The following is a 20,628-nucleotide window of genomic DNA, read 5'->3' as shown; positions in this document are numbered from 1 at the left end:
GTACAGTGATCGGACTGCAGTGATAAAGTCCCCTAGGGGACTAGTAAAATAAAAAACCCTAAAAGTTCAAATTACCCCCCCCCATTGAAAATAAAACAATAAGGCCCCTTTCACATTGCGTTTTACCTTCGGCTCACAGGTCCCGTCGGAGCATCCGTCCGAACCGCCCCTCCCCCACTCTGCAAAGCGTGTTCCGGACGCATGCGCCCGACAGGGCCATTCACTGCTATGGAGCGCACTGCGTTAGCGTGTGCTCTGTTTTGTGCCATTTTTTGCACATATACGTTTCTGCAGACGGACACCCGAACGTAGGTGGACTACGTTCGGGTGTCCGTCTGCAGAAACGTATATGTGCAAAAAATGGCACAAAACAGAGCACACGCTAACGCAGTGCGCTCCATAGCAGTGAATGGCCCTGTCGGGCGCATGCGTCCGGAACACGCTTTGCAGAGTGGGGGAGGGGCGGTTCGGACGGATGCTCCGACGGGACTGGGGGCGGAAGTTAAAATGCAATGTGAAAGGGGCCTAATAAAAAAAATATAAATACACATATTTGGTATCGCTGTGTTCAGAAATCCCCGATCTATCAAAATATAAAATCAGTTCATCTGATCGGTACACGGCATGGTGATAAATATTCCAAATTACGATTTTTGATCGACGCAGATTTTTTTGTTTAAATGCAATAACAGGTGATCAATACGTAGCATCTGTGCAAAAATGGTATCATAAAAAACAAGCCATCACTGAGCCCCATATCATGAAAAATGAGAATGCTACAGGTCTCGGAATATGGCGATAAAAGCGCAATTCTTTTTTTGGCCAAACTTCTGACTTTTTGAATGTAGCCTTCATGTCTGTGGTCAGCTGTCAGCCTTGGCTAATACCAAACAGGTTTGCAGTGCAGTATGACTGGAGATGCTCAATATCGGCAGCCAGTGAGTACAGCCGGACATACATGTAATGTGGGCACTTGTCTGTTCCCTGTGCCTGCTTATGGTGGGTTTAGAGACTCGTGTACAGAAGTGCAGGAGAAGCCCAGGGGTCGTCCATTCATTATGTGCGAATTCAGATAGAAATATTTTCTGCTATCTAAGTAATGGTGTCTCCCTAGACCAGACCTGGGGTGGAGACGTGATGCTGCTTTTCCTGCCGGGCAGGAACTTTTCAAATGACACACGCGCGCTGTACTGACGACATCAGGGCGCGCGTGTGTCACAGAAAACGCTGCCGGACAGGGAACAGAGGACCGATTCCTGCGTTCCACTGCTACACTGTGCGGAGCTTCAGGATCGGTCCTCTGTTCCCTACGGCAGCTTTCTCTGTGACACACGCGCGCCCTGATGTCGGCAGTATAGCGCGTGTATGTCATTTTAAAAGTTCCCGCCCGGCAGGAGAAGCGGCACCAGCCTGGACAGAGAGACGCAGCGGCGGGGGCAGGGGCCGTACAAGAACAACAGTGGCGCAGCCAGGGCCCATACCAGGGAAGAAGCAGCTCAGCAGGGGACCCGTACAGAGGTGCCTGAGTAGGGAGGGGTGAGTGGTCACTAATAACCTGAGGAGGAGGGGGGGTAACTGGTGTAATATTTGGGTGTAGTGATGTAGTATATGGGAATGTAATGATGAAGTTTTACAGGGGCAGTATATAGTGCTGAAATGCATTACAGGTGCAGTATATAGTGCTGTAATGTCTTACAGGGGCAGTATATAGTGCTGTAATGCATTACAGGTGCAATATATAGTGCTGTAATGTATTACAGGTGCAGTATATAGTGCTGTAATGTATTACAGGGGCAGTATATAGTGCTGTAATGCATTACAGGGGCAGTATATAGTGCTGTAATGCATTACAGGTGCAGTATATAGTGCTGTAATGCATTACAGGGGCAGTATATAGTGCTGTAATGTATTACAGGTGCAGTATATAGTGCTGTAATGTATTACAGGTGCAGTATATAGTGCTGTAATGCATTACAGGTGCAGTATATAGTGCTGTAATGCATTACAGGTGCAGTATATAGTGCTGTAATGCTTTACAGGTGCAGTATATAGTGCTGTAATGCATTACAGGTGCAGTATATAGTGATGTAGTGTATTACAGGTGCAGTATATAGTGCTGTAATGTCTTACAGGGGCAGTATATAGTGCTGTAATGTCTTACAGGGGCAGTATATAGTGCTGTAATGTCTTACAGGGGCAGTATATAGTGCTGTAATGTCTTACAGGGGCAGTATATAGTGCTGTAATGTCTTACAGGGGCAGTATATAGTGCTGTAATACATTACAGGGGCAGTATATAGTGCTGTAATACATTACAGGGGCAGTATATAGTGCTGTAATGCATTACAGGGGCAGTATATAGTGCTGTAATACATTAAAGGGGCAGTATATAGTGCTGTAATGCATTACAGGGGCAGTATATAGTGCTGTAATGCATTACAGGGGCAGTATATAGTGCTGTAATGCATTACAGGGGCAGTATATAGTGCTGTAATGCATTACAGGGGCAGTATATAGTGCTGTAATGCATTACAGGGGCAGTATATAGTGCTGTAATGCATTACAGGGGCAGTATATAGTGCTGTAATGTCTTACAGGGGCAGTATATAGTGCTGTAATGTCTTACAGGGGCAGTATATAGTGCTGTAATGTCTTACAGGGGCAGTATATAGTGCTGTAATGCATTACAGGGGCAGTATATAGTGCTGTAATGCATTACAGGGGCAGTATATAGTGCTGTAATGCATTACAGGGGCAGTATATAGTGCTGTAATGCATTACAGGGGCAGTATATAGTGCTGTAATGCATTACAGGGGCAAGTATATAGTGCTGTAATGTCTTACAGGGGCAAGTATATAGTGCTGTAATGTCTTACATGTGCAGTATATAGTGCTGTAATGCATTACAGGGGCAGTATATAGTGATGTAGTGTGTGTATATGTATGTGTACATACATACATACATACATACATACATACATACATACATACATACATACATACATACATACATACAGTATTGGGTAGAATTGAGTTAAGTATATCAGTCCGGCCCTCTAAGGCTATGTGTCCACGGTAGAATGTACCTGCGGATTTTTCTGCATGAAAATCCGCGACTTTCGCGGCAAATCCGCACCCGCGGATTTTGATGCGGATTTTTTTTTTTTTTCCCCCCTTCTATACCCAAATCCGCACCAAAATCCGCAACAAATAATTGACATGCTGCAGATTTTTCCGCATCAAAATCCGCGGCAAATCCGCAGCGGAAAAATCCGCAGCATGGACACAGCATTTCCAAAATGCCATTGAAATGGCTTGGAAGTGCCGCTGCTGCAGATTTTCGGGAAATCCGCGGCAAATCCGCGGCAAAATCCGCGGTAAATCCGCAGCGTGGGCACATAGCCTAAAAGGATCCCAAGTTCTCATGCGACCCATGAGAAATTTAATTGCCTGCCCTAGACACACACGTTTGTTTGGCTGCACCATAATTTCCTATCTTTATCTCTTGGCAGACGCATGTTGAAATCCATCGTGCCAATCATTTCTCCTTCTAGTTGGGAATATGACATAATCATTATGGCTCAGGGTTTGCACATCTTGTCATGTGTATGGTTAACCTTTTGGGGGGGGGGGCTTCACACACAGCGAGATCGCTACTGAGATCGCTGCTGAGTCACGTTTTTTGTGACCTCATTAGCGATCTCGCTGTGTGTGACACTGAGCAGTGATCTGGCCACTGCTGTGAGATCGCTGCTCGTTACACACAGTGCTGGTTCGTTTTTTTATTGTTGCTCTCCCGCTGATAAGCACACATCGCTGTGTGTGACAGCGAGAGAGCAACAATCCTGAATGTGCAGGGAGCAGGAGCCGGCGTCTGGCAGCTGCGGTAAGCTGTAACTAAGGTAAACATCGGGTAACCAAGGTGGTTACCCGATATTTACCTTCGTTACCAACCTCCGCAGCTCTCACGCTGCCAGTGCCAGCTCCTGCTCCCTGCACACGCTAAGCGAAGCGGTGTGCGCTGGTAACTAAAGTAAACATCGGGTAACCATACCCGATGTTTACCTTAGTTACCAGTGTCCGCAGCTTCCAGACGCCGGCTCCGTGCAAGCGCAGCGTCGCTTGCACGTCGCTGCTGGCTGGGGGCTGGTCGCTGGTGAGATCTGCCTGTTTGACAGCTCACCAGCGACCATGTAGCGACGCAGCAGCGATCCTGACCAGGTCAGATCGCTGGTGGGATCGCTGCTGCGTCGCTAAAGTGTGAAGGTACTCTTAGGTATAACCTTCTTTTTTTTTTTTTTTTTTTTTTTTTTTTTCCCCCCCCCCCGCTCAAATGATCGGCTGTCTGTTAGGCCCATAGGGTGAACAGGGGTCACACCATCCACACAAGAGCTTTGGGAGGCACCGTTGTCGTGATCCGTAGTTGGATGTTCCAACAGTCAGCCCCCCAGTGACCCGGTGGTTACTGCCCGCCCACCATGGCCAGTGACGGAGCAGTGTCTGAGGAATGCTCTCAGGTGGAGACACCTTGGAATACCTCTGTGGTTCTCAGCGATAGAGCACTATCCAGGGAACGTGTTTCTTTACCTGGTATACTATACAAACAGAGGTAAAGACTAGTGCAGGCTTTATACAGAGACTGACATCTGCTCCACACAGAAGACCTGTAGGATTCAGAGAGTGCAGGTCTCCTGATGAAAAGGAGCTGATAATTTCCCAGTAAAGGCCTGGTAAGAGAATGCATTGTGCTGATACTTATCTCTGGCTTTTAGCATTTTTTCTGGTAAGCATAAGGGTACCTTCACACTTAGCGATGCAGCAGCGATCCGACCAGCGATCTGACCTGGTCAGGATCGCTGCTGCATCGCTACATGGTCGCTGGTGAGCTGTCAAACAGGCAGATCTCACCAGCGACCAGTGAACAGCCCCCAGCCAGCAGCGACGTGCAAGCGACGCTGCGCTTGCACGGAGCTGCCGTCTGGAAGCTGCGGAGACTGGTAACTAAGGTAAACATCGGGTATGGTTACCCGATGTTTACATTAGTTACCAGCGCACAGCTGTGTGTGCAGGGAGCAGGGAGCCGTGCACACTGAGCGCTGGCTCCTTGCTCTCCTACCATAGCTACAGTACACATCGGGTTAATTAACCCGATGTGTAATGCAGCTACATGTGCAGAGAGCAGGGAGCCGCGCACACTGCTTAGCGCCGGCTCCTTGCTCTCCTAGCTGCTGTACACATCGGGTTAATTAACCCGATGTGTACAGCAGCTACATGTGCAGAGAGCCGGAGCCGGCAGCACAGGCAGCGTGAGAGCTGCAGATGCTGGTAACTAAGGTAAATATCGGGTAACCACCTTGGTTACCCGATGTTTATCTTGGATACAGCTTACCTCAGCTGTCAGACGCCGGCTCCTGCTCCCTGCTCGCTTCATTTGTCGCTCTCTCGCTGTCACACACAGCGATCTGTGTGTCACAGCAGGAGAGCGGCTTTGAAGAAAACGAACCAGGGCTGTGTGTAACGAGCAGCGATCTCGCAGCAGGGGCCAGATCGCTGCTCAGTGTCACACACAGCGAGATCGCTAATGAGGTCACTGCTGCGTCACAAAAACCGTGACTCAGCAGCGATCTCGGCAGCGAGCTCGCTGTGTGTGAAGCACCCCTTACCAGCACTGCCTTTTATCTGATGCACTGTAGAAAGGCATAGATAAACATTTTCCTGGAGCAGCTCTTTGTGTGGCACACAGGGCACATATACGGATACTGAGATGCACGGTATTCAGACATCCTTTTCTTATTGCGTATAAAAATAAACAGACCATTTTTCATCAGTGTGTTGGATACAATTTTCATCCATTTTTTTTATATCTATTTTTTTTCTTAGTTTCATTCTTTTTCCTAGCTTAAAAAACAAACAAACGAAAAAAAAACCCATCAACTTTCCAAGCTTCTCCTATTAGGCCTCCTTCATACATCCGTGTCTCCGGCACGTGTGATGTCCGCTTTCACACGTACCGGAGACACGGACACAGGTAGACCCATTAAAATCAATGGGCTTGGTCACATGTGTTTTGATGTGGACCGTGTGTCCACGAGAAGCACACGCATGTCTGTGTGCTCCCCCACGGCGACATGTCAGTTGTCTGCTGGCAGCACTGATTTCACACGGACCGTACACTGATGTGATGTGTGTGACAAAACAGTGTGATACGTACCAGAGGAAACACCTGTCACTGAGAAATGTATTTTCTTCGTCGCTCCATTGGGAGACCCAGACGATTGGGTGTATAGCTACTGCCTCCGGAGGCCACACAAAGCATTACACTAAAAAGTGTAAGGCCCCTCCCCTTCTGGCTATACACCCCCAGTGGGATCACTGGCTCACCAGTTTTCGGCTTTGTGCGAAGGAGGTCAGACATCCACGCATAGCTCCACTGTTTAGTCAGCAGTAGCTGCTGACTATATCGGATGGAAGAAAAGAGGGCCCATATAGGGCCCCCAGCATGCTCCCTTCTCACCCCACTGGTGGTTTGTAAGGTTGAGGTACCTATTGCTGGTACGGCGGCTGGAGCCCACATGCTGTTTTCCTTCCCCATCCCCCTGAGGGGCTCTGAGGAAGTGGGATCTTACCGGCCCCAAAGCCCTGAGGCCGGGCTCCATCCACAGACCCATTGAACCTGCTGGATGTGGAGCGGGAGTGCCGTTCAGGGACATGGCCCTGCACCATTCAGGTACTCTGTGTCCCCGTACACACAGGCACAGCACACTCCAGACTTGCTGGGTGTGCTAGTGCGCCGGGGACAGTAAAGGGTTACAGTCACTGCAGCCTAGCTGAGTGACTTTATTTATTGGGAACTACCGCGCCGGACGCTCCGGGAGCGGCGGCGCGGCTGGGACTTGTAGTGCGCCGGGGACTTAGCGCCGACCGCGCTTTTACGGCGGCGGCGCTTATAAATCCAGTCCCCGGCTTTTGCGGCCTAGCTCAGCTTCGTTCCCGCCCCCACCCTGTCAATCAGGGTAGGGGAGAGACGCTGTACAATCAGCAGCGCCGAGGGCTGGAGCCTTATTTACATGCTCCAGCCCTCTCACTAGACACTGTGGGACGCCGGTTTCCCGCTCTGACTTGGGGCACGCCCACGGCCCGCCCCTACTCATACGAGCTGGAGAAGGACGCCGGCAGCCATTCCTGCAGCCCGAGCTGAGAGAACGGACTCTGGGCAAACAACAGGACTAGGGCGCCCACACACCCGCTTATAGGCGGGCGGTAAGCGGCACCTGGGGTGCTGACATTAAATACCGCAGTTTGTCTATTTGTATTTTAAGTACACTGCATAGGTCGCTATTTTGGGCTATATGCCCTCTTAGATGGCGACACATCAGCAGCAGGAAAGCATGGGTGCTAAGGCACAGGCTTTCTATGCTGCTTGTATTGCACGTACTGAAGTGTTCATGTGTATTTATGCTTGTATGCTATACACTGCACTGTACGGTCGCTAGTCTGGGCTATATTCGCCATAGAATGGCTAGACTACAGCAGCAGAAAAGCAAGGGTGCTGAGGCACAGGTTTTTTTCTATGCTGCTTGTATTGCAGGTGTTGCAGTGTTCATTTGTACTTATGCCTGTATGCTATACATTGCACTGTATGGTCGCTAGTCTGGGCTATATTCCCCTAGATGGCTAGTCTACAGCAGCAGAAAAGCAGGCTTTCTATGCTGCTTGTATTGCATGTGCTGCAGTGTTCATTTGTACTTTATGCTTGTATGATATACATTGCACTGTACGGTCGCCATTCTTGGCTCTATAAGTCGGCAGCAGCATATAAGCAACACAGGCTTTCGATGCTGTTTTTGCTGCATGTGATACTGTTCCACGGCACTGCTCCCCATTGGGTGCAATGCTCCCCTGTAGCACTTGGTCAGCCGGGGTCTCTACTTGACGTGGCCAAAAGAACCACCTCTCAACCCTGTCCAAGGACAGGGACGGAGTTGCAAGGGGATAGAGACTTGCAGTCCGGACAGGCCATGGGCAATCTGGATCATTGCTCCCTGGCCACCCTCACTTGGAATAAAATCGGTGCTCCGGGGGGGGTCCCAGGAGGCTCTCTGTATGATGAGGCAGACGTAGCTCATCAGGACTTTGATCCTGACACCGCTCTCACTCCGGATACACCGGATGGTGACGCCATAAGGCATGATCCTATAGCGTCCATCAATGGAATGTTGGATCTTTCTCCCTCAGCTCCCCCAGCGGAGGAGTCAGCTTCACAGCAGGAGAAGTCCCATTTCAGTAGCTCAAACGTATATTGAGTATTTTTCTGGCCACGCTGACTTCAGAGAAGCAGTCCAGGAACACCACGCTTCCCAGATAAGCGTTTTCTCCAAACGTATTACGGATACACGTTATCACTTTCCCCCTGACGTGGTCAGGCGTTGGACCCAGGGTCCAAAGGTGGATTCTCCAATCTCCAGGCTTGCGGCTAGAGCCATAGTTGCAGTGGAGATGGGACTTCACTTACAGATGCCATTGACAGACAGATGGACTCTGGTTGAAATCTGTCTATGAGGCTATCGGCATGTCGGTTGCTCCGGCATTCACAGCCGTATGGGCACCCTAAGCTTTTCAGCTGTTCTTGCGCAGCTGGTCTTGAGCACAGGTACATCTGTGCCGCAGGGGCGTCCGTAACCTCGCAATGTCTGCATTGCGACTTACTCTATTAATGCTGTCCTGGAAGGACAGTCGAGGTTTCGGTCCTTCCCAGGCTCGGGCAGGTCCCAATTGTCCTCGTCCAAAAGGGCTGAAAAGCCTCAGAGGGGCTCAGCTGCCGGCCGGGCTCAATCACGCCCAAGGAAGGCAGCCGGAGAAACCGCTACCAAGGCGGTCTCCTCATGACTCTCAGCTCTCTCATCTTTCCGCATCCGCGGTTGATGGCAGACTCGCTCGCCTTTGGCGACATTTAGCTGCCACAGGTCACAGACCGGTGGGTGAGGGACAGTGTGCCCACGTGCACAGGACAGAGTTCTGATCTCGTCCTCCGACTCGATTCTTCAGAACGTCCCCACCTCCCCACCGAGCCGATGCTCTTCTGCAGGCATAAGGAGTGATTATCCCGGTTCCTCTTCAGGAACAAGACACGGTTTTCCTCCAATCTGGTTGTGGTGTCAAACAAGGATAGCTCTTTCCGTTCCGTTCTGGACCTAAAACTGCTCAACAAGCACGTGGAGGCCAGGCGGTTCCGGATGATACTCTCCGCTCCGTCATTGCCTCAATGTCTCAAGGAAATTTCCTAGCATCAATAGACATCAAAGATGCTTATCTCCACGTGCCGATTGCTACAGAGCACCAATGTTTTTCTACATTTCGTGATAGGAAACGACCATCTTCAGTTCGTAGCTCTGCCATTCGGGCTGGCGACAGCCCCACGGGTGTTCGCCAAGGTCATGACGGCAGTGGTAGCAGTCTTGCACTCACAGGGACACTCTGTGATCCCTTACTTGGACGATCTACTTGTCAAGGCACTCTCTCAAGAGGCATGCCAACTCAGCCTGAATGTTGCGCTGGAGACTCTCCAGACGTTCGGGTGGATCATCGACTTTTCAAAGTCAAACCGGTCACCGACCCAATCACTAACGTAGCTTGGCATGGAGTTTTCATACCCTGTCAGCGCTAGTGAAGCTTCCGCTGGACAAGCAGCGGTCACTACAGACTGGGGTGCAGACTCTCCGTCTAGGTCAGTCGCACTCCTTAAGACGCCTCATGCACTTCCTCGGGAAAATGGTGGCGACAATGGAGGCGGTTCCGTTTGCGCAGTTTCATCTGCGTCCTCTTATTGGGACATTCTCCGCCAATGGGACGGGAAGTCAACATCCCTGAACAGGAAAGTATCCCTTTCGGAAGGTCTCTCTGCAATGGTGGCTTCTTCCCACCTCATTATCACAGGGAAGATCCTTCCTACCACCGTCTTGGGCGGTAGTCACGACAGACGCGAGTCTGTCAGGGTGGGGAGCAGTTTTTTCTCCACCACAGGGCTCAGGGTACGTGGACTCAGCAGGAGTCCACCCTTCAGATCCATGTTCTGGAAATCAGAGCAGTGTATCTTGCCCTACTAGCCTTCCAGCAGTGGCTGGAAGGAAAGCAGATCCGAATTCAGTCGGACAACTCCACAGCGGTGACATGCATCAATCACCAAGGAGGGACACGCAGTCGGCAAGCATTCCAGGAAGTCCGGCGGATTCTGACGTGGGTGGAAGCCTCGGCCTCCACCGTATCCGCAGTTCACATCCCCGGCGTAGAAAACTGGGAAGCAGACTTCCTCAGCCGCCAGGGCATGGACGCAGGGGAATGGTCCCTTCACCCGGACGTGTTTCAGGAAATCTGTAGCCGCTGGGGAAGGCCGGACGTCGTCCTAATGGCGTCCAGGCACAACAACAAGGTCCCAACCTTCATAGCACGGTCTCGCGATCACAGAACTCTGGCGGCAGACGCCTTAGTGCAAGATTGGTCGCAGTTCCGGCTCCCTTATGTGTTTCCACCTCTCGCACTCTTGCCCAGAGTGCTACGCAAGATCAGATCCGACTACAGCCGCGTCATACTCGTCGCCCCAGAATGGCCAAGGAGGGCGTGGTATCCGGATCTGTGGCATCTCACGGTCGGCCAACCGTCGGCACTACCAGACCGACCGGACTTACTGTCCCAAGGGCCGTTTTTCCATCGGATTTCTGCGGCCCTGAAACTGACTGTGTGGCCATTGAGTCCTGGATCCTAGGGTCTTCAGGATTATCCCAAGGGGTCGTTGCCACCATGAGACAGGCTAGGAAGCCCGCGTCCGCTAAGATCTACCACAGAACGTGGAAGATATTCTTATCCTGGTGCTCTGCTCAGGGAGTGTCTCCCTGGCCTTTGGCATTGCCTACCTTTCTTTCTTTCCTGCAATCTGGGTTAGAAAAAGGTTTGTCGCTCGGCTCCCTTAAAGGGCAAGTCTCGGCGCTATCCGTCTTTTTTCAAAAGCGTCTAGCACGGCTTCCTAAGGTGCGCACGTTCCTGCAGGGGGTTTGTCATATTGTACCCCCGTACAAGCGGCCGTTAGATCCATGGGATCTGAACAGGGTACTAGTTGCCCTCCAGAAGCCGCCCTTCGAGCCTCTGAGGGAGGTTTCACTTTCTAGACTATCACAGACAGTGGCTTTACTGGTAGCGATCACATCTCTTTGGAGAGTGTCTGAGCTAGCAGCGCTGTCATCCAAGGCTCCTTTCCTGGTCTTCCACCAGGACAAGGTAGTGCTGCGCCCCATTCAGGAGTTTCTCCCGAAGGTGGTATCCTCTTTTCATCTTAATCAGGATATCTCTTTGCCTTCTTTTTGTCCTCATGCAGTTCATCGGTATGAGATGAATTTACATTTGTTAGATCTGGTGAGAGCACTCAGAATCTACATTTCCCGCACGGCGCCCCTGCGCCGTTCCGATGCACTCTTTGTCCTTGTCGCTGGTAAGCGCAAAGGGTCGCAGGCTTCCAAAGCCACCCTGGCTCGATGGATCAAAAGAACCAATTCTTGAAGCCTACCGTTCTGCTGGGCTTCCGGTTCCATCAGGGCTGAAGGCCCATTTTACCAGAGCCGTGGGTGCGTCCTGGGCATTACGACACCAGGCTACGGCTCAACAGGTGTGCCAGGCAGCTACCTGGTCGAGTCTGCACACTTTCACCAAACATTATCAGGTGCATACCTATGCTTCGGCAGACGCCAGCCTAGGTAGAGGAGTCCTGCAGGCGGCGGTTGCCTCCTCGTAGGGGAGAGCTGTTTTGCAGCTCTAACTTGAGGTATTAATTTACCCACCCAGGGACAGCTTTTGGACGTCCCAATCGTCTGGGTCTCCCAATGGAGCGACGAAGAAGGGAATTTTGTTACTTACCGTAAATTCCTTTTCTTCTAGCTCCTATTGGGAGACCCAGCACCCGCCCTGTTGTCCTTCGGGATTTTTGGGTTTTTTCGGGTACACATGTTGTTCATGTGAACGGTTTTTCAGTTCTCCGATGTTACTCGGAGTGAATTTGTTTAACCAGTTATTGGCTTTCCTCCTTCTTGCTTTTGCACTAAAACTGGTGAGCCAGTGATCCCACTGGGGGTGTATAGCCAGAAGGGGAGGGGCCTTACACTTTTTAGTGTAATGCTTTGTGTGGCCTCCGGAGGCAGTAGCTATACACCCAATCGTCTGGGTCTCCCAATAGGAGCTAGAAGAAAAGGAATTTACGGTAAGTAACAAAATTCCCTTCTTTAGACTTGGTCCGGTTCTGCTGTCACACTTGCTTCCTGGCCTGCTCATCATGCTCATGAATATTCACTGCACGGACTGCAGACCCAGAAGCCAGTGTGACAGCAGCGCCGGAGACAGGTAAGTATACAAGTTCATGCTATCCGATTGTCATACAGAACACACACATGTACCTACACCATGGACCGTGCAAAATGTTAGTTTTTTTGCACGGATGTGTGAAGAGGTCCTTATAGAGCTAGACAAGTTACAGCACTAGGCTGCTACATGAAACATGTCAATGTGCAGTCCTTTTTTATTCCCATAGGAAAGTGCAATTTTGATGTAGAAATAGGATCCAAATCTGACATTTCCGTCTTTATTTGCAGACTTGTGGTCCATATATATTATAATGGGTACAGTGTTTATCTGTGCAAACGTGGATAGAACATGTATGAACGAGGCCTAAAACACAGTCCAGAGCATTGCTACATGAGAAACGTCGCTTTGGTCTGAATAATGAACCCTGAGACAAGCATGAAAAACCTAGCTTTATTTCATTACTTTCATGTCCTCGAAAAAAAAAAACAACCCACAAGGCTCCTCAGACTGATCAGTGTGCTGTGTCCGTATTTCACTCAGTTTTGGTCCATTTTTTTTCGTCTGTATAGTCAGTTTTTCTGTCTTCTGCATTACCATTCAGGTGAATGAGTCTGTGAAAGAGGGTTTTTTTTTTTGGCCACCTAACTGGACATGTTCATCAGTGTGCACTGAAAAACCTGAAATGTGAATAGCCCCATAGATTGTGTTGGTGTGTGGTCAGTCACAAACACTGCCAGCAAATGACCGACAAACTGAAGTGTGAATTAGGCCACCAGTTCATCAAAGCAGTCATGCCAAAAAAGACCCCAATGTTTGCACAGCACAGACACTCAGTTTGTGCCTTTTTGGCATTTTCACTCCAGTTATTCATAACAATCTAAAGATATGCCCATAAAGACATTGTTGTACTGAATAAATGAGTTAACATGCACAGGGGAGCAACAGATTTACGTTTAAAGGGGATGTCCACTACTTGGGCAACCCCTTCTCAGTCCCTATGTTTTTCCCCCAGTAAAATAAAAGCTATACTGCCCTCTGGTGCGGGTCCCATTAAAGTAGTGTAAACACTGGATTTCTGTTGACTTGTGTGACATAGCGTGCAAATCCTGCTGCTAATCAGTGACTGCTTCACTCTCCCCTCCTCTTGGATGTAAGGCTATGTGCGCACGTTGCGTAAAAACATGCAGTTACGCTGCGCTTTGTAGCGCAGCGTAACTGCATGCGTCCTGCGGCCCCTGCACAGTCTATGGAGATTGTGCAGGGGCCGTGCGCACGTGGCGTCTAAGAGCGCAGCGCTTCGGCTACTGCCGAAGCGCTGCGCAAAAAGAAGTGACATGTCACTTCTTTCCTGCGCTTTGCCGGCAGCTCCTGCTCTGTCTATGGCAGGAGCTGCAGGCAGAGCGCATGGAATCGGCGCGCACTACGGACATTTCTGCAGCGATCTAAAGCGCACATGTGCTCTTCAGATCGCTGCAGAAATTTCTGCAGGGCTTGTACGCAACGTGCGCACATAGCCTAATTGTCAAGAGGAATCCAGAGGAAGAGCTGCGGCTTTATTCCCTTCTTCCAGATGTCTGATTTGTTTGAAGAAGGGGAGAGTGAAGCGGCAACTGATTGGTCGCAGGCATTGCATGATATAATGTTACGCGATCCCTGGGAGAGCCATTATCACTACTAAAAACGGCGCTGGCATCTGAGGCGACTGTAAGGATTTACTTTTCTGTGGCCGAGAAAGGGTTGTTCGAAGTAGTGAATAACCTCCAGATTTAAGGTGGGGATTTATGGGTTCTACTTCTCTATCCGGTAGTGCAGACAAATGCTCATATTTTGAGATCCGGCAATTTGGAGATCAGGTCAACACTTTGAGCTCATTTGTCACGTTCTTCACCTGTTGATGAGTTTTGTGCGGTGTGACAGTGTTATTCTACAGAAAGAAGCCACTTTGAAGGGCTGCACTTGGTCTTTAACCCCTTCACCCCCCAGCATGTTTTCAGCTTAATGACCAGGCCATATATATATATATTTGTACTTCATGATGGTGGTAAATTTAGTCTGATATTTTTTGCATTTATTTGTGAAAATATCTTAAATTTGGCAGAAATTAACAACCTTTTAATTTTTATGCCCTTTAAATCAGAGAGTTGTCAAACAAAATAGTTAATAAATAACTTTTCCCACATGTCTACATTACATTATCACACATTTTAAGGGTATGTGCGCACTAGGCGTTTTTTTCACGCTGCGTTTTTATGTGCGTTTTTGTCTAAAAAACGCACCCGCGGCTAAAAAAACGCGGCAAAAACGCATGCGTTTTTGCCGCGATTTGGTGCGTTTTTTGCTGCGTTTTTGCTCACTGCGTTTTTAATCAGTGCACAATGCCATTAAAGATTGTTGATGAAAAAAAAAAAAAGGTCTGATGTCATTTCCTTCTTCAAAATGTTCATTGTATGCAGGAGAGCAGACAGCTGCAGAACTAGTGTATGCAGGAGAGCAGACAGCAGCTGCAGAACTACAAGTCTCAGCATCCTCCATTCACTAGTGTATGGAGGAGAGCAGACAGCAGCTGCAGAACTACAAGTCTCAGCATCCTCCATTCACTAGTGTATGCAGGAGAGCAGACAGCAGCTGCAGAACTAAAAGTCTCAGCATCCTCCATTCACTAGTGTGTGCAGGAGAGCAGACAGCAGCTGCAGAACTACAAGTCTCAGCATCCTCCATTCACTAGTGTATGCAGGAGAGCAGACAGCAGCTGCAGAACTACAAGTCTCAGCATCCTCCATTCACTAGTGTATGCAGGAGAGCAGACAGCAGCTGCAGAACTACAAGTCTCAGCATCCTCCATTCACTAGTGTATGCAGGAGAGCAGACAGCAGCTGCAGAACTACAAGTCTCAGCATCCTCCATCCAGGACTGTATGCAGTTTTTTGCCCAAAAAGAAAAAAAAAATGACGTGGGCTTCGCCATATTTTTGTATGCTAGCCGGGTACAGCAGGCAGGTACGGGCTGCCCCCAACCCCCAGCTGCCTATTTGTACCCGGCTGGGAACCAAAAATATAGAGAAGCCCTTTTTTTTTTTAATTATTTCATGAAATAATTAAAAAAAAAAATGACGTGGGCTTCGCCTAATTTTTGAGTCCAGCCGGGTACAACTAGGCAGCTGGGGATTGGAATCCACAGTGCAGGGTGCCCATGCTTTCTGGGCACCCCCACTGCGAATTGCAGTCCGCAGCCACCCCAGAAAATGGCGCTTTCATAGAAGCGCCATCTTCTGGCGCTGTATCCAACTCTTCCAGCTGCCCTGAAGCCGGGTGGCTAGCTAGGTAATAATGGGGTTAGGGCTAGCTGTATAGCTGGCCCTAAGCCCGAAATTCATGGTGTCACGCCAATATTAGACATGGCCACCATGAATTTCTAGTAATGATAAAAAAAAACACAACACAGAGAAAAATATTTTTATTAGAAATAAAACACAACACAATTAGTGACTCCATCTTTATTGAAATAAACCCCCCTCCGCAGTAATCCTGGGTCAGGGTCCCGCGCCATCCAATCAGGATCCAATATCATCTGATCGGTTTGCTGGAAGGCAAAGCGATCAGATGATGTGTCAGGATCAAGTGCCTGAATCCCATCACACATCAGCTGATTGTATAAAAGCCGGTTATACAATCAGCTGATGCATCAGTAGAAAAAAAAAAAAAAATAATACTCACTTATGTGCTGTGGTGATTACCGGCAGCTCCTGGAGCGATCGATTGGACAGGAGTCTGATCCTATACGATCGCTGCCGGAGCTGCCGGTAATCAGCTGATGAAGTCCCCTGACGGCAGGATCAGCTGATAGCCGGCCGGGCGCGAAAAAGCCGGCGACACCGCGATCAGCTGATGCGTCAGGTGACTGCATCAGGTGATCCACCGCCAGGTCCTGCAAGCAAGGTCCTGCCCCGGGGAGACTGCACACAGCCAGAGCGGCGGGACCGGGAGGAGCTGGGAGCGGGCATGGCACCGGGACCCTGCGGACAGGTGAGTATATGACATTTTTTTTTTTCTACTGTTCACTTTGGTTTTCGCCGCTGCCTCCACCTCCCGCCCAGACATGGCGCCGCACGGAGCTGACATGCACAGGACGGGAGGTGGAGGCAGCGGTGACGGTACCGGGAGGATTCATGCTTCTGTGTTTACCAACAGAAGGAATCCTCTTCCTGTACACGTCACTGTAGTACCCACCCCTTGCGTTTATAGCTGCGTTTTTAGTCATAGAAACGCGGCTATATGCGTTATTCATTGCGTTTTTAACATCTCATTGAATTCAATGAGTGAAAAACGCAGTGGAAAACGCAGAAATAATTGACATGCTGCGTTTGTGGTCACCACAAAAACGCAGCTAAAAAAAAACGCTGTGTGAGGACAGCACTTCTGAAAACCCATTGACATTGCTGGGGAAGCAATGTCACTGCGTTTTCAGCACAAAAACGCGGTAAAAAACGCCGCTTAAAACGCGGCAAAAACGCCTAGTGCTCACATAGCCTAAAACTTCTTTTTTTGGTGTTTGGAAGTTAGAAGAGTTCAAAGTTCATCAACAATTTCTCATCTTTCGAACAAAATTTACAAAACCATTTCTTTAAGGACCACATCACATTTGAAGTGACTTTAAGAGGCCTAAGTGACCGAAAATAACCAAAAGTGACGCCATTCTAAAAACCGCACCCCTCAAACTGCTTAAAACCACATCCAAGAAGTTTATTAACCTTTTAAGTGCTTCACAGGAACTAAACCAATGTCGAATGAAAAGTGGAAATGTTTGCCTTTTCCTACAAAAATATTACTTTAGCCCCAAATTTTGCAAATTTACAAGGGTAACAAGAAAATGCACCGTACTATTATTTGTGCAATTTCTCCTGAATACGCCAATACCCCATATGTGGTGGAAATCTACTATGTGGGCGCAGGGCTTGGAAGGGAAGGAGCACCATTTCAATTTAGAGCGTAAAATTGTCTAGAATAGATAGTGGACGCCATGTCGCGTTTGCAGAGCCCCTGAGGTGCCTAAACAGTGGAGCTTCCCTACAAGTGACCCCATTTTGGAAACTAGACCCCTCATAGAATTTATCTAGATGTTTGATGAGCACCATGGAACCCCCAGGTGTTTCACAGACGTTTATAACATTAAGCAATAAAAATTAAAAAATACATTAACAACAAAAATGTTGCTTTATTCCCAAATCTTTCATTTTCACAAGAGTAACTGGAGATATTAGACCATACAATTTGTCTCACAATTTTTCCTGAGTTTGCCAATACCCAATATTTGGTCGAAAACTACTTTTGATGCAGAGGACAAAGTGAAGAAGGGAAAGCATGCCATTTTGAGTTCAGATTTAGTTGGAAAGGTTGTGGGTGCCACGTTAAATCTGACACCCTGAGGTGTCAGAACAGCAGAAACCCCCACAAGTGGCCCTATTTTACAAACTGCACCCGTCAATGAATTCATCTAGGGGTACAGTGAACATATTGACACTACAGGTGTAAAAGTTTTTTACTATTGTACGGTGAAGAAAAAATATTAAACATTTTTACCACTAAAATATTATTTTAAAGCCAGATTTCCAATTATGTTACACAATTGTTCCTGAATGTGGCAGTGCCTCACGTGTGACTGTGCAGTACTGTTTGGTCGCACCGCAGGGAGTGAAGGAGCGCCATTTTGATTTTTGACCACATATTTTCCTAGAATAGTTTGTGGACTCCATTTTCAGAGCCCCTAAGTGCCAGAACAGCAGAAGTGACCCAATTTTACAAATTGCACGCCTCTGGGAACTCTTGTACTGGAGTAGTGACGATTTAGACTCTGCATAGCACCCATGGTGTCTAACGCAGTGAATGTGGCAGAATTAAAAATTGCAAATAAGCCCTTGTTGTGCCCAGTACATTGTATTGCTTGTACATTATGCCAAGGTCATCCTTCTGGAAACCTGCACCCCTTAAATTATGGGGGATTTCCTCACTACAATATTGTCAATCTTGTGGACGTTAACTGTGGTTTTGACACGTTGTGGTGCTCAGAAATGAGGGGGGGCATTTGGATTTGGGAGCTCAGATTTTGCTGGATTCCTGTTCTGGGGCGTGAGGGGGACATAGCATTTCTCCAGCACTTTTTTGCTACCAGTAATGTGGAAGCCCCCTGTGTTTCTGTTACAGATGACAGACCTGAGTGGGATCTTGTGTTTTTATAGGTTGGATTGAATACTATTTCATTGCAATTTGGGGTAGAGAACATTTTGGATCAGTTCACATTTATCCTTTGCTGTATGCTGCGCGCTTACATTAGGGTTCCCATATACATCTCTGAAATACCTGATTCAGGTGAAAACTCCGTAGGATCCATTCACTAATGAGGCAGCAGAGTTATTCCGGACTTTGTCCTCTGTTCAGTAGTGTAGTCTTTTCAAAAGGTGAACAAAACTGTTGATGACCGCACTTTTGTGCACATCTGAAAAGAGGTGTAAAAAGATGCACACTGCCGGACCACAGGCCAGACGGGGGGTCAAGGTGACTGGTGTTATGGATGCAGCAATACTAAAGGTGTACAGAAGCACATGTGATCATGCTTCTGGCATGATCGGAGACTTTCCACAGCTTGGTGACCTGGAGGGCGTCATGACAACCTCAGGTCACCATAGCAACGATTGGGTCTTTGTGATCACATCTTGGGTGCACTGATCGGAGGGGAGAGCAATCTCTCTCCCAGACCCCTAAATGTTGCAATCGATATCGATCGTGGCATTTACTGGGTTAAACAGCTAAACTTGGTAGGGACACCGTGCCTGGGAAAATCCTGAAAATGTGACCTGTTGGTGGTTGTGAGGATTGAAGTTTAGGGAATACTGCACCAGAACATGGTGCATTGCATCACACCTCCTATATCTGTCTTCCAGTAGTGAATGCTGGTGCCTCCATTACCTAGATAAATGGGGCGCTCAGCCATTCAAGTGTTTGTACAAGAAAAATGAATCATTGTTTATCTTTCTAGGCGGTCTTTAATTGCTCCAGCATCCCCTTCTGATTCTTATGTGCCACTTTTGCTAGTGGACAGAGTCTCTGCCCTCAGAGCCTATTTTAAATGATGGGAATCATTACTAGTGAGACATGTAATGACGGACACACTGCTTTCCTAATCTACATGTCTCACACATGGAACACCCTCTTTCATTTAATATAAGCTCTGGAGGCAGATTCTATGGGAGATCCATCTCCGGCCCATAGATCTTAACAGCTCATTTATATATTAGAAAAACATGGATTTCTCTGAAATAAGACTTTGTATCGTGGATGTCAAAATATCATTATATTCCACTTCCTTTCACCTATATGTCCATATAAACTGCTTATGAGGGTTAATCATACTGACAGATACCCCTTAACCTTTTAAGCAGCTTGTTCTATAGTAGCTCTTTGCTCACCATTACCCCAATGTCCCTGTTACAAACTCTTTCCCTGGACCATCTTTAATGGATGCGAACTGCTGAATATTGAGAAGGCCCCACAAAAATTGCTGTGTTGCAAAGACCATGACCCAGTCATTTATCCATCACAAATATATACCATTCAAAGTCTCCATTCACCAGCTCCAGAGCTGCCTTATGTATCCCGCCACTTGGCTGCTGCTATTGTATCAGAATGATCAATGTCCCTCCCCAGTGGTTTTAACATTATGGCTGATTGTGACTTCGACAATAATTCTTATTAATAATAGTAACTGGCTCATGATCAAGGTTTTAATGTCAGCATTTCTGTTTGTGTTTTGGTCACAGAGAATATGAAACAAGCTTCAACATGACATCCAGATTTGGAAAAACGTACAGCCGCAAGGGTGGAAATGGAAGCTCCAAGTTTGATGAAGTGTTCTCCAATAAGCGAACCACTCTTAGCACAAAATGGGGAGAGACCACATTTGTGGCCAAAGTAGGACAGAAGAGACAGAATCACAAGCCAGATATTGCAGAACTCCCAAAGCGAACCAAAGTTGATGACGATGAAGATGTGGCAGAGGATCCTTTTGGATTTGATAGCGATGAAGAGTCAAAACCAGTGTCTTCAAAAACCATCTCAAAGTCGAAGGATGCCCCGCAACAACCCTCAGAACGTTTTGGCGCCACAGGATCGGAGAATATCACCCCTGTGCTAGATGCAAATAGCAGAACGGATCATCCCATCGCACCAGAATCCACGGTGTCATACAAATTTGTGTCTTTTGACAACACATTACATGGATTGAAAGAAATGAATG

The 20,628-nt window shown here is 48.2% G+C and overlaps 1 protein-coding gene across 4 annotated transcripts in view; it reads left to right on the top strand.

The window, feature by feature from the left end:
* WAPL (WAPL cohesin release factor) overlaps positions 1-20,628 on the top strand; it is a 199,202-nt gene that overhangs the window by 7,199 nt on the left and 171,375 nt on the right. For all 4 annotated transcript variants that reach the window (XM_075348989.1, XM_075348988.1, XM_075348987.1 and 1 more), the window contains exon 2: positions 20,153-20,628. This exon is cut by the window's right edge and continues 60 nt beyond it. In XM_075348989.1, coding sequence (XP_075205104.1) covers positions 20,175-20,628 — 454 coding nt within the window. In that variant the 5' untranslated portion in view covers positions 20,153-20,174. The remainder of the gene's footprint in view (positions 1-20,152) is intronic.

The sequence above is a fragment of the Anomaloglossus baeobatrachus genome, chromosome 5 (assembly GCF_048569485.1).
Source record: "Anomaloglossus baeobatrachus isolate aAnoBae1 chromosome 5, aAnoBae1.hap1, whole genome shotgun sequence".
Classification (NCBI taxonomy): domain Eukaryota; kingdom Metazoa; phylum Chordata; class Amphibia; order Anura; family Aromobatidae; genus Anomaloglossus; species Anomaloglossus baeobatrachus.
This window is presented reverse-complemented; position numbering and strand designations above follow the sequence as displayed.